At 51.7% G+C, this 14,626-nt stretch overlaps 1 protein-coding gene across 1 annotated transcript; it reads left to right on the forward strand.

The window, feature by feature from the left end:
* The first annotated feature begins 9,972 nt into the window (after positions 1-9,972).
* On the forward strand, positions 9,973-13,817 carry LOC137308585 (zinc finger protein 436-like). Its single transcript, XM_067977200.1, has 2 exons — positions 9,973-10,279; positions 11,588-13,817. Exons 1-2 carry the CDS (start codon positions 10,068-10,070, stop codon positions 12,366-12,368), a joined length of 993 nt encoding a protein of 330 aa, XP_067833301.1. The 5' UTR covers positions 9,973-10,067; the 3' UTR covers positions 12,369-13,817.
* The last annotated feature ends 809 nt before the right edge of the window (positions 13,818-14,626 follow it).

Genomic DNA, 14,626 nt, shown 5'->3' on the forward strand with positions numbered 1-14,626 from the left:
TGTCCCCCCTGCAAACCCCCCCCCGTTCCCGGGTCTCCATCTCTTCCACCCGCCTCCAGGACTGCTGATTGGTCCCTGAAACGTCACAATGGGCCCATTGTGCAGCTCAGCTCCTCCCCCGACTTCCACATCTGACCTGTTGGTGACCCGACTTTGGGTCACCTCTGACCCCTGTGCATCTAAACCCGAACCCAGGCCTTCATAGCCCTGGGGCTGGATTTCTGTAACACTCTCCTTACCGACCCTCCACAAACTAAACTGCACTGCCTGAAAGGGAGGAGGAAACAGATTCAATAAATCTGCCGCCACCACCCACGAAGCCTTGTAAATGAGGTTGGTGAGCTGCAGGCGCGAATAGCCACATGGGAATATGAGGTAGTGGCAATAACGGAGACCTGGCTGAGAAAAGGGCAGGATTGGCAACTAAATATTCCTGGACACAAGATGTTCAGGAAAGATAGGGAAGAAATGAAGGTCGGGGGCGGTGGCAGTATTGATTAAGGAGAATATTGCAGTGCTGGAGAGAGAGGATATCCTGGAGGGGTCAAGGACAGAATCTATTTGGTTAAAGTTAAGGAATAACAGAGGTGCCGTTACACTACTGGGTGTATTCTATAGGCCACCAACTAGTGGGAAGGAGATTGAGGAGCAAATTTGCATGGAAATTACAGAGAGGTGCAAGAACTATAGAGCAGTGATAATGGGGGACTTCAACTCTCCTAATATAGACTGGGATTGTAATAGTGCCCCCCCCCCCTCCGCCGCCAGGAATGCACCCGATAGCGAGTGCTAAAATGGAGGCCGACAGGTCACAGGAGCACCACTTGCTCCGCCCTCCAACTACTTTTCCCAATACCGATTGGTCCATTGCATCCGTCAATCAAGTCACGCCTGCCATTAGGTTGATCAGTACAAAAGAGGAGGGTCTCCAACTGAAACGTTAACTGTTCTCTCCACAGATGCTGAATGTTTCCAGCAGGATCTGTCTTTGTTTCACTAAAAGACACGTGATGAATGTATACCTCAGAATCACAGGCCTCAATCATACCTTTCGGCCAGCGTCCCAGACTCTTCCATCACCATCCCTGGGTATGTCCTGTCCCGCCGGCAGGACAGACCCACCAGAGGTGGCGGTACAGTGATATACAGTCAGGAGGGAGTGGCCCTGGGAGTCCTCAACATTGACTCTGGACCCCATGAAATCTCATGGCATCAGGTCAAACATGGGCAAGGAAACCTCCTGCTGATTACCACCTACCGTCCTCCCTCAGCTGATGAATCAGTCCTCCTCCATGTTGAACACCACTTGGAGGAAGCACTGAGGGTAGCAAGGGCACAAAATGTACTCTGGGTGGGGGACTTCAATGTCCATCACCAAGAGTGGCTCGGTAGCACCACTACTGACCGAGCTGGCCGAGTCCTGAAGGACATAGCTGCTAGACTGGGCCTGCGGCAGGTGGTGAGCGAACCAACACGAGGGAAAAACTTACTTGACCTCGTCCTCACCAATCTACCTGTCGCAAATGCATCTGTCCATGACAGTATTGGTAGGAGTGACCACCGCACAGTCCTCGTGGAGATGAAATCCCGTCTTCGCACTGAGGACACCATCCAACGTGTTGTGTGGCACTACCACCGTGCTAAATGGGATAGATTCAGAACAGATCTACCAGCTCAAAACTGGGCATCCATGAGGCGCTGTGGGCCATCAGCAGCAGCAGAATTGTATTCCAGCACAATCTGTAACCTCATGGCCCGGCATATTCCTCACTCTACCATTACCAACAAGCCAGGGGATCAACCCTGGTTCAATGAAGAGTGTAGAAGAGCATGCCAGGAGCAGCACCAGGCGTACCTAAAAATGAGGTGCCAACCTGGTGAAGCTACAACTCAGGACTACATGCATGCTAAACAGCGGAAGCAACATGCTATAGACAGAGCTAAGCGATTCCACAACCAACGGATCAGATCAAAGCTCTGCAGTCCTGCCACATCCAGTCGTGAATGGTGGTGGACAATTAAACAACTAACGGGAGGAGGAGGCTCTGCAAACATCCCCATTCTCAATGATGGCGGAGTCCAGCACGTGAGTGCAAAAGACAAGGCTGAAGCGTTTGCAACCATCTTCAGCCAGAAGTGCCGAGTGGATAATCCATCTCAGCCTCCTCCCGATATCCCCACCATCACGGAAGCCAGTCTTCGGCCAATTCGATTCACTCCACGTGATATCAAGAAACGGCTGAGTGCACTGGATACAGCAAAGGCTATGGGCCCTGACAACATCCCAGCTGTAGTGCTGAAGACTTGTGCTCCAGAACTAGCTGCGCCTCTAGCCAAGCTGTTCCAGTACAGCTACAACACTGGCATCCACCCGACAATGTGGAAAATTGCCCAGGTATGTCCTGTCCACAAAAAGCAGGACAAATCCAATCCGGCCAATTACCGCCCCATCAGTCTACTCTCAATCATCAGCAAAGTGATGGAAGGTGTCGTCGACAGTGCTATCAAGCGGCACTTACTCACCAATAACCTGCTCACCGATGCTCAGTTTGGGTTCCGCCAGGACCACTCGGCTCCAGACCTCATTACAGCCTTGGTCCAAACATGGACAAAAGAGCTGAATTCCAGAGGTGAGGTGAGAGTGACTGCCCTTGACATCAAGACAGCATTTGACCGAGTGTGGCACCAAGGAGCCCCAGTAAAATTGAAGTCAATGGGAATCAGGGGGAAAACTCTCCAGTGGCTGGAGTCATACCTAGCACAAAGGAAGATGGTAGTGGTTGTTGGAGGCCAATCATCTCAGCCCCAGGGCATTGCTGCAGGAGTTCCTCAAGGCAGTGTCCTAGGCCCAACCATCTTCAGCTGCTTCATCAATGACCTTCCCTCCATCATAAGGTCAGAAATGGGGATGTTCGCTGATGACTGCACAGTGTTCAGTTCCATTCGCAACCCCTCAGATAATGAAGCAGTCCGAGCCTGCATGCAGCAAGACCTGGACAACATCCAGGCTTGGGCTGATAAGTGGCAAGTAACATTCGCGCCAGATAAGTGCCAGGCAATGACCATCTCCAACAAGAGAGAGTCTAACCACCTCCCCTTGACATTCAACGGTATTACCATCGCCGAATCCCCCACCATCAACATCCTGGGGGTCACCATTGACCAGAAACTTAACTGGACCAGCCATATAAATACTGTGGCTACGAGAGCAGGTCAGAGGCTGGGTATTCTGTGGCGAGTGACTCACCTCCTGACTCCCCAAAGCCTTTCCACCATCTACAAGGCACAAGTCAGGAGTGTGATGGAATACTCTCCACTTGCTTGGATGAGTGCAGCTCCAACAACACTCAAGAAGCTCGACACCATCCAAGATAAAGCAGCCCACTTGATTGGCACCCCATCCACCACCCTAAACATTCACTCCCTTCACCACCGGCGCACTGTGGCTGCAGTGTGCACCATCCACAGGATGCACTGCAGCAACTCACCAAGGCTTCTTCGACAGCACCTCCCAAACCCGCGACCTCTACCACCTAGAAGGACAAGGGCAGCAGGCGCATGGGAACAACACCACCTGCACGTTCCCCTCCAAGTCACACACCATCCCGACTTGGAAATATATCGGCCGTTCCTTCATCGTCGCTGGGTCAAAATCCTGGAACTCCCTTCCTAACAGCACTGTGGGAGAACCGTCACCACACGGACTGCAGCGGTTCAAGAAGGCGGCTCACCACCACCTTCTCGAGGGCAATTAGGGATGGGCAATAAATGCCGGCCTTGCCAGCGACGCCCACATCCCGTGAACGAATAAAAAAAAAATATGCAGGAATCTTGTGTAAGTCAGCTGATCCAACCAATTGCAGACGTTTCTCTCACGCACCGAGCCTGAGCTCGTTATTCAGAGGGTTTTAACCCCACGTGAAGGCCGGGACCCTAAAGTCGGTGTAGAGAACACATGACGTCTTGTCCGATCAGCTGAATTGCCAAGTATAGAATTGCGATAGTTAAGATCGGCCTTGATTGTTGTGTAATTACAGTGTGAAGGATTGTATAAACTATAAGCCATGGGCGCCAGCACCAGCAAAATCCCTCCAAAGGGAACACCTGCTGCTCACATGGACAGAAACTTTGGGAAAGAAACAACTGACGAGTTGATAGTTTGGTCAAAATGAGAGGCGAAGGAGGGAGACAAGGGGGAATCTCAGCCCACTCCAGACAAAACACAACTGCCCTTAAGACGTTTCCCCAATGTCCATGCTGCAGACGGAGACCCAGTTCCCGTCCACCGTCCATGGACAGCCACCGAATTGAGAAGAATCATTCAGGACTTACCGGACCCCTCTAAAGTCTTAGAAAAGTCTATTGACCGATTGAAAACGATAGTCATTTGTCACCAACCAACCATAGTCGATATGGATCAGTTATTACGCGCATGGTTGAAAGATAATAAATATAAAAGACTGTGTGAGGGCGATGAAAATTTACCCTTATCCGAGACCATGGGGCAGCTAACAGACCGGACGAGACAGTGGCAGATGATGCATTCTGCCAAAATTTGTCTGGTGTAATGCACGTAAAATTCCCCAAGAGAACAAATTGGACTAAGATTACAGAAACCAGTCAAAGGAAAGATGAGGATGTTGAGGATTATATGGAAAGAATGGAGAATATTTTTGACCAGTGTTCTGGTATGTCCAAAGACACATACCAAGTGCCACTCGTTAACGCCCTCGTTAACGGACTCAGACCAGAATTAAAAGACCCACTGACTTTGATATGCCGAGATTGGAGACACAAAACTATGCCCCAGTTGAGGTCCATTCTAAAGAATGTCCAGGATCGTAGTAGAGAAAGCAAAGAAAATAAAAATAAAACTTCAATGTACGCAGAAACAAAAATGACTCCAAGTGACCCGCTCACCTTGTATTATATGGGACATAATAGAGGGAGGGGACGCCCACAACGCGGACACGGATCAGGCCCACCTCAACAAGGAGGTTTTGGGCCTCCCGGTGTTGGAAATCCTCAAAACCCTTTTTATGGTCTGTGTTTTCATTGTGGGAAAAGTGGACATTGGCGATCGAATTGTCCTCAGCCCGACAGAAGGTCTGTCAATGGTCCACCGCAAAATCATGCTGACCAACCCACCACTCGACCCCAAGCCCAATTTTCGACTGGGAATCCATGGGGTAATTCAAATCGTAATGATCCCGGAGATTATCCCGCATGACGCCCTCGAACCCCCCGTGTCAGAAACCTGATTGTCAAATGCCGATAGTCTCAGTGAACGCTGGTCAAGAACCATGCCTCCATCCACACATGGGGGGAAAACAAGTGCCCTTCCTTGTCGATACGGGTGCTACTAACTCTTTATTGTCCAAGGAAATGGCAAAAGAAGTCCCCAAAACGGATACAAGTGGGCAACGTGTTGGCCTGTCAGGAGTTACACAAACCATGCAATGGTCAGAACCATTAGACATAAAATCAGAAGTATTCCACGGACAACATGCATTCCTACTATCAGAGGACGCACCCGTTAATTTACTCAGACGTGATCTCTTATGCAAAATGAGAGCCACCATCATATGTACGGATAGGGGATTAGAAGTGTCGATCCCCGAAGAAACTTATGGAATGTACTCCCTTCGAGAATTTGAGTCACCCGTCATTTATAAATGGTCAATGAACAACAGTGGCTCTCTGGCCACAAAACTTCGAAGATTGGTGGGGTCCCTGCAGTCCGTATCTAGGGCGGCATCTGATTACCGAGCATTCCTTAATTTAACCTCCTGGAAATACAATTTACACTGTCCAGCCGACTTTGATAAAACTGGACGGGATATTTGTGAAAAAAGTTTTTATCAAACATTTGAAGGAGGTGAATTTGATCTCACATGCGATACGATCCTGATGGACACAGCTATACCAGCCGGACCTATCATACTACCCAGCGAGGTAAAACCCTTACTTAAGGTCGCCGATAGTGCGCCCCACTGCACTCTGGCAGTTGCAGAAGGCCAGAGTCAAAAGGACCTTGGACCCATGGTCAAGCACTTAAACCATTTAACATGGACCGAAATCGCAGGTATCAGGGGAGGGACCGGAATACGGCTGGGTGAAGGAGCTGGCTTTGCCATTTTCTTATATCCCTTTATAAACAATCATGCAACCTTTGAACGAAAAGTGTTAGACAGAGACCTGCTCGAAAACCGGAGTGAGTACGTGTGTACTACAGAAGCAGCGAATCTGTTCGAAAGGGTCCCAGAGCAACTCTGGTCCCAACATGCGAATGAAGTGGGAAAAATGCCAAGGGAAGACAATATCCATGGACACGATTGCCTCAAGGCTACACTGAAAGCCCAACCATATTTTCAGTGTTTAAAGGCAGACTTGCAGGACATTGTCTTAGAAGCAGGTTCCACTCCGGTCCAGTATGTTGATGATCTGTTAATAGCCTCACCTAATTCTCCTGCCTGTCAGGCTGACTCTATTACCATGTTATGTGCCCTCGCTAAAAAGGGACACAAGGGGCTTGATGTTACCAGGGCTGCGGGTTCGCGGCGGGGGGGCTATTGGGCGCGTGGGTAACACGCCCGGCGAAATCAGTCTGCCCCCCGCGCGATCGCAGCCTAATTGGATCCACTTACCTGTTCTTCCGGGTTCCCCACTGCTGATCTGCGCGTCAGGCGGACTGCGCATGCACAGGAAGCTCTGTCAGCTGGAGGAGCTCTATTTAAAGGGGCAGTCCTCCACTGACAGATGCTGCAAGAAATAGGAAAAATTACAGCATGGAGCAGCCCAGGGGGAAGGCTGCTCCCAGTTTAATGATGCCTCACTCCAGGTATCATTAGATGGGGTGAGGAGGAGGGGGAGGACAGAGATCTTCCCCCCGGCGGGCGGGAGGAAGCGGCCTGCCTCTGCCACCAGGAAGGTCTGGCTCGAGGTGGCAGAGGAGGTCACCTGCACCACCAACATATCGCCCACCTGCATACAGTGCAAGAGGCGCTGCAATGACCTAAGTAGGTCAGCCAAAGTGAGTACACTTACTCATTCCCCTCCACTCCGTCTGCCACATCACTGCCCCCACCCCACATCTCCTTCTGCACCTCCAACACTACTCTGTCACATCACCCCTCACACCCACTCAAACCTCATCCTCATCTTACCTGCACTTACTCACCTCGCCAGTACTCATCCCACCACTACCACTCAACCTAATCCTCATACAATCTCACTCACCCTCTGATGCATCTCTTTCACGGTCAGCCTCACTCAACCTGCCACTACCTGTGCTGCAGCCACAGGGCATGCATCATATATGTGCAGTAGGCAGCGTAAGACAAACGTGTCGTGAGCATGAAGGGGATGCACAAGGGTGTTTGAGGGTTTGTCATGGTTTTTACTGCTATTTAATTTCTGACCAACTCACATCACATATTATATTGGCACCACTACTGCCACGTCTTTGCGAATCTTGTCTGGTTTGTGCAATAATGCCCTTTCCTGAGGATCACAATGAAGACCCACACCTGATGCCACCCATTGTGTCCCTGCAGAGTGGGTGTGGGTGTATTTGCGGGGCTCTTTTGTGCAGACGACTGAGAGACGTCGGCGATGTCCCCGGTGGCACCCTGGAAGGATGCGGAGGAGAAGTTGTTGAGGGCAGTGGTGATGTTGACAGCGACAGGTAAGAAGATGGTGCTCGGGCCAGCCGGGAGCAGCTCGGCATGAAGGAGGCTGCAGATGTCCACGACTACATGTCGAGTGACTCTGAGCCTCTGTGTGCACTGCTGCTCAGAGAGGTCCAGGAAGCTGAGCCTCGGTCTGTGGACCCTGTGGTGAGGGTAGTGCCCCCTGCGACGCATCTCTCTCTGCGGTTGCCCTCCCTCCTGCTGTGCAGGTGGATGTGTCACAGCACTGTGTTGTGGAGCTCCACGTGTCAGAGGTGGACGGCTTGGCCGGCGATGGTGTTCGCCCTCCGAGGAGGTCATGACTGCAGCTACGACGGCCCCCATCCGGAAGATGTACATCTGAGGGGGTCCGCAAGGTAGGGACATGTCTCTGGACCCCGGGGTAAGTGTGCAAGTTGGTGAATTTGATTGTCAGGAGGAGGGTGGTGGAGGCCAAACTTTGTCCCAAGTGACAGAGTGGCCTCCTGCAATGAGTGAGGGTCTCCCCCCGCCACCCGCCACCTGTCAAATGGACCTTTCCAGCTGCCACAGGCTGATAGCTGCAACACATCCATTTCAACTGGGAGTGTTTCCCCCAGTATGGGAAACAGTCCCAGTTGTTTCTAAAATCCCACCCCTCCTGACATATTCCCTTAATCAGGTCTGTTAATGACCTGAAATACCTCGGTAAATACTCTCAAGTGGCCCCCCGCTGGCTTTAATTGCCTGCGGGAGTCCCACATGCGGGGGCTGCGCGCGCACGTCGGCGCGTCTGTGGGGAACCCGGAAGTGGGCGGGTTGGAGCCGGGCTCCCGACCCGCTCCGGGATTCCCTGATTTTCGGAGCCCCCCCCCGCCAGGAACGCACCCGATAGCGGGTGCTAAAATGGAGGCCGACAGGTCACAGGAGCACCACTTGCTCCGCCCTCCAACTACTTTTCCCTATACCGATTGGTCCATTGCATCCGTCAATCAAGTCACGCCTGTCATTAGGTTGATCAGTACAAAAGAGGAGGGTCTCCAACTGAAACGTTAACTGTTCTCTCCACAGATGCTGAATGTTTCCAGCAGGATCTGTCTTTGTTTCACTAAAAGACACGTGATGAATGTATACCTCAGAATCACAGGCCTCAATCTGCTTGGGAAAGAATTAGAAAATAGGAACAGAGGAATTGATGGACCAAAAAGGACCAAGGTTCATCGAGTTCGTCTTCTACCATCCTGGTAGTCGCAAGATACAAAGCAGCCCGCTTGATTGGCACCCCATCCACCACCCTAAACATTCACTCCCTTCACCACCGGCGCACAGTGGCTGCAGTGTGTACCATCCACAGGATGCACTGCAGCAACTCGCCAAGGCTTCTTCGACAGCACCTCCCAAACTCACGACCTCTACCACCTAGAAGTACAAGTGCAGCAGGTACATGGGAACAACACCACCTGCACGTTCCCCTCCAAGTCACACACCATCCCGACTTGGAAATATATCGGCCGTTCCTTCATCGTCGCTGGGTCAAAATCCGGGAACTCCCTTCCTAACAGCACTGTGGGAGAACCTTCACCACACGGACTGCAGCGTTTCAAGAAGGCGGCTCACCACCACCTTCTCAAGGGGCAATTAGGGATGGGCAATAAATGCCGGCCTCACCAGCAATGCCCACACCCCATGAATGAATAAAAAAGAATTGATAATGGAGTTGTTGACTAATCATAACAATCAATCTCTTATCAATTTGTCTCCAACAGACCCAAACATGAGGTGAGGAAAACCCCCAGTGGTGGAGAGCATTGGGAACCACAGGCCCAAAGTCACCTGTTCCTCAGAAGCAATGCTGCACTCACCACAGGTCAAGTCTTAAATTACTCACACACTGTATCCTTAGTTATTTTTTTTTATTCGTCCATGGGAAGTGGGCATCGCTGGCAAGGCCGGCATTTGTTGCCCATCCCAAATTGCCCATTACTGAAAGAAATTTTATCTAATTTGATTTGAATGCTTTATATACTAACTGCTCCCACCGTCTCCCTCGACAGCCTGTGCCCATAGATTGAGCACTCGCTCCCTGAAATATAATCAGAATATGAAAGTACAACCAGTACCTGCTTCAATTCGATAACCTGTAGTGGAGATTTCCCGCTGCGACGGTGAAAAAGGACAGACTTTGCTCCCATCCCGGGCGTGCGGCGCTTCAATTCGTTTCCATGGCGGTCATCCTTACCCAGAAACCCTCGCGCCGTAGAAAGCGCCCTATCGGTCTGACGGGAGGCGAGCGCGCAGGCGCAGGGTTGGGGGGGAGGGTCTCCGTCCCGAGCATGCGCGGTGCGGGCCGTGGGAAGAGAAGCTTCGAGAGGTCGGAGCGGAGCGGCGCGGCGGCCGAGTGCGGGCCTAAGGCCCGGAATGGCCGTGCCCGGGAAAGGGGAGAGAGCGCGGATCGGTGCAGGCTTCATCAACAAGAGAGGGCCGGAACACATCAAACAGTCTCGGGCCCTCGCTCCTCCTCCGCCCGCACCCCGGGGCCCCGGTGATTCTCCTCACTCGCTCCGGCCGCCGGACTCTCCACAAGCGGCTGGAGCCCAGCCCAGGATGCAGTGCGGGTCCCCGCCCACGTGGTATGTGTGGTGGGGGTGGGGGAATAGGCGCATGCGCGCTGAAACTATCGCGGCGGATAGAGCGGTTTCTGGCGCGCTGGGCATTGTGGGTACTGAGGCAGCCATTGATGCGGACCGCGGTCAGCGGAATATTTTTTTTCTCGCACCGGTCGGCTGGAAACGCAGGCGGGCGGATTGGGAGCCGGCGGGCGGGCGATCCAGACGGGTATCCAAATCAAACCGGGTGGGGCTGGAGCTGGAGAGAAGGGATTGGGTTAAATACATAGCAACCTATCCTGGGCGACGTGGGGCCATCTGAGTCCAGTGGGGTCCAATAGTTTTCATCTGAAGCTATCTTATGATTGATACGAATTATTCAGGGTGTATTTGAACTGGTTCGGCCACAGCTGGAGTACTGTGTGCAGTTCTGGTCGCCACACTACAGGAAGGATGTGATCGCTTTGGAGAGGGTGCAGAGGAGATTCACCAGGATGTTACCAAGGCTGGAGCGCTTCAGCTATGATGAGAGACTGGGAAGATTGGGTTTGTTTTCCTTGGAGCAGAGGAGGCTGAGGGGGGACATGATTGAGGTGTACAAAATTATGAGGGGCACAGATAGGATGGATACTAAGGAGCTTTTTCCCTTCGTTGAGGTTTCTATAACAAGGGGGCATAGATTCAAGGTAAAAGGCGGGAGATTTAGAGGGGATTTGAGAAAGAACTTTTTCACCCAGAGGGTGGTTGGAGTCTGGAACTCACTGCCTGAAAGGGTTGTGGAGGCAGGAACCCTCACAACATTCAAGAAGCATTTGGATGAGCACTTGAAATGCCATAGCAAACAAGGCTACGGACCAAATGCTGGAATATGGGATTAGATTAGACAGGGCTTGATGGCCGGCGCGGACACGATGGGCCGAAGGGCCTCTATCCGTGCTGTACAACTCTATGATGGCTAGTTACCATCACCATGTATATCGGTATAACCTCCTTCAGTGCAACAGCCAGCCTCAAGAGATTCCTGCACCTCTGACTCCCGCTTCTTTTTCATCCCCTTTCGTCCAAGCTGTTGGCTGCCATGCTTGCAGTCACCTGCTCCCACTCTCTGGAACAGCCCCCAAACCCCTCCTTTAAGACCCTCTTTATAATTCCAACATCACTAATTATCTGGTCATTATCACATTGCTGTTTACGTACAATTTCCTGCAACATTGATTACGGATTTACAGCTCAGAAGGGACAAGAAAGCAAAGAATGTTCCACGGGAATTGTATGTTTTTGAATTTCTATCCTGTACTTACAGCGCTGACTTTTGTAAACTCCTTTTGACAGGGTATTAGAAGGGGAGGGTTTGCAGACGGGAAACTCACCTCGGGATCCGACAGAGCCGCTCGATTCATCGGGACCTGTCATGGAAGAACAAGGCGCCGATCACAGCAGCGACAGACCGTACCCGTGCTCCGTGTGCGGACGAGCCTTCAGCCGATCGTCCAACCTGGCGAGGCACGAGCGCAGCCAGGCCGGGGGGCAACCGTGTGACTGTGCCGACGCCGAGCAGGGATTTCCGTGCCAATCCCGGCCGGGAAAACATTGCCACAGCCGCACCGGGGAGAGGCCCTACATCTGCTCCGTGTGTGGGAAGGGATTCAATTCTTCCTTTCACCTGCTGAGACACCAACTGGTTCACACTGACGAGAGACCTTTCGGATGCTCTGACTGCGGGAGCAGCTTTAAAAGCCCCGAGTTTTTGTCGCAGCACCAGCGCATTCATAGCGAGGAGAGACCGTTCGGTTGCTCGCGATGCACCAAGAGGTTCAGACGACCGTCCAGCCAGCTGACGCACCGGTGCACTCACGCTGGAGACAGGCTGTTGACCTGCCCCGTGTGCGGGAAGGGATTCACCCGTTCATCCAACCTGCTCAGACACCAGCGGTTCCATACCGGGGAGAGGCCGTTCACCTGCCCCGTGTGCGGGAAGGGATTCACTCAGTCCTCCAACCTGCTGAGACACCAGTGGGTCCACACCGGGGAGAGGCCGTTCACCTGCTCCGTGTGTGGGAAGGGATTCACTCGTTCATCCCACCTGCTGATGCACCAGCGTACTCACGTTTGACTGCAGGGGTTGGATTCTGCTGTTATTGCTGCTGTTAATCACATCCAGGACTGAACCATGTTCATTCTGGTAGTTTCTGCTGATGTTAATTCCCCCTATCACTGGATTTTATCCTTCTCAATATGTGGCAAATCAGTCAGCTTTCTTTCAGACTCTGTGTCGAGTCCTTGATGTCTCGAAGAGCTGACTGGTGACTTGTTCTGGACATTCCCAGTCCCTCTGTAGCTGTGACTGGGTGAGAAGATAGTGGGTTTATCTTACCTTTTGGGTGAATGAATGTCAGTGCTGGGGAATGGGACATTTTATCATTCAGAGCGCCGAGTCTCAGTGTGATGAAAACAGGTCTTTTTCTGTCTGTGATGAATTTTTTAAACTTATATTTTGTGTTGCTAGAATCAGCACATAAGGTATTTCTCCAAGGAAAACCCATCAGTTCAGTTCCAGACAAGCTGCCTGCGGTGTCCTTCATCAATGCAAATTGATAAAGCGAAGGACTTTAGTAAGTTCCCCGTATCGATTGGCTGCTGTTCACGTCTTCAATGACCCCAGTCGAAGATTGAGGAATGACTGTTTGTTCCAATGTGTTCCCTCGAGTATAGAAGATCAAGGGGTAATCTGTTCGAGGTGTTTAAGATGATTAAAGGATTTGACCGGGTAGATAGAGAGAAACTATTTCCTCTGGTTGGGGGGAGTCCAGAACAAGGTGGGCAGAACCTTAAAATTCGAGCCAGGCCGTTGAGGGGGTGATGTTGGGAATCACTTCTTCACACAAAGGGGAGTGGGAATCTGGAACTCTCTCCCCCAGAAAAGCCGTTGAGGCCGGGGGACAACTGGAAATTTCAAAACTAAGATTGTTGATTTTTGTGAGGCGAGGGTATTAAGGGTTATGGTACCAAGGCGGGGAGATGGAGTTAAGATACAGGTCAGCCATGATCTAAGTGAATGGCGGAACAGGCTCGAGGGGCCGAATGGCCTCCTCCTGTTCATGGGAGATGGAGTCACCTCTTGCTTTTCTTTCAGGGTCAACCTGGGCCCGTTTACACGCTGCCTGGTCACAGAGCAAAGCCTCAGCCTGGGCAGTGCCTTTGACTGACCCGCTGTGTCTCAGAGGTCAGGGACACTGATCGGCTGGAGCCCTCTGTGATGGACAGTTGATTGGGTGGGGAATTTGCTCTTGCAGGAATTGAATTGGCAGTCCAATGTCGGTCTTTTCAGTCACAGTCAGGGCGTCAGTCTCGCAGCCAGGGGGCTGAATGTGTTTCACAACACGTGTCGTCCTGGCAAAGGTAAACGGATCAAGAGTGTGGCTGGAGCAAGTGAACGGTTGTCTTTAGAGAGAACAACCCTTTGTTATTGTCGTGTGGAGGAACGGAGGGAAATCCATGTGTTACACTGCACACTGTTCGTTACTGCCCACATAATACAAATAAACCTCCTGGTTGGTTCAAAGCTTGTGCCTCTAGTTAGTATCAGTGTGAGATATATTCCAGGAACCAGTACTAAGAGTATGGGCTTCCTGTTATGATCACTAGAAATGTGTGCACTCCAGATCCTAGGGGCCGTGAGGTGCACTTATAAAGTGACCAGTGATGCTGAATCTGATAAAATATCATGGGTATTAACCCAACAACAATGACAGTTAGCATCAAACACTCCCAGGGCAGGTACAGCATGGGTGACCTACAGAGTAAAACCCCCTCTACACTGTTCCATCAAACACGCCGGGGGCAGGTACAGGGTTGGATACAGAGTAAAGCTCCCTCTACACTGTCCCATCAAACACTCCCAGGGCAGGTACAGCACGGGTTAGATACAGAGTAAAGCTCCCTCTACGCCGTCCCGTCAAACACTCCCAGTGCAGGTACAGCACGGCTTAGATACGGAGTAAAGCTCCCTCTACGCCGTCCCATCAAACACTACCAGGGCAGGTACAGCACGGGTTAGATACGGAGTAAAGCTCCCTCTACGCCGTCCCATCAAACACTCCCAGGGCAGGTACAGCACGGGTTAGATACGGAGTAAAGCTCCCTCCACACTGTCCCATCAAACACTCCCAGGGCAGGTACAGCACGGGTTAGATACAGAGCAAAGCTCCCTCTACGCCGTCCCGTCAAACACTCCCAGTGCAGGTACAGCACGGGTTAGATACGGAGTAAAGCTCCCTCCACACTGTCCCGTCAAACACTCCCAGGGCAAGTACAGCACGGGTTAGATACGGAGTAAAGCTCCCTCCACACTCTACAATCAAACACTCCCAG

The sequence above is a fragment of the Heptranchias perlo genome, unplaced genomic scaffold, assembly GCF_035084215.1.
Source record: "Heptranchias perlo isolate sHepPer1 unplaced genomic scaffold, sHepPer1.hap1 HAP1_SCAFFOLD_134, whole genome shotgun sequence".
NCBI classification, from domain to species: domain Eukaryota; kingdom Metazoa; phylum Chordata; class Chondrichthyes; order Hexanchiformes; family Hexanchidae; genus Heptranchias; species Heptranchias perlo.

Excerpts from the sequence above, each read along its gene's own strand:
- LOC137308585 (XM_067977200.1), top strand. The coding sequence starts at position 10,068 with ATGGCCGTGCCCGGGAAAGGGGAGAGAGCGCGGATCGGTGCAGGCTTC. Across the intron at positions 10,280-11,587 it reads TGCGGGTCCCCGCCCACGTG|GGTATTAGAAGGGGAGGGTT; the intron begins GTATGTGTGGTG and ends TCCTTTTGACAG.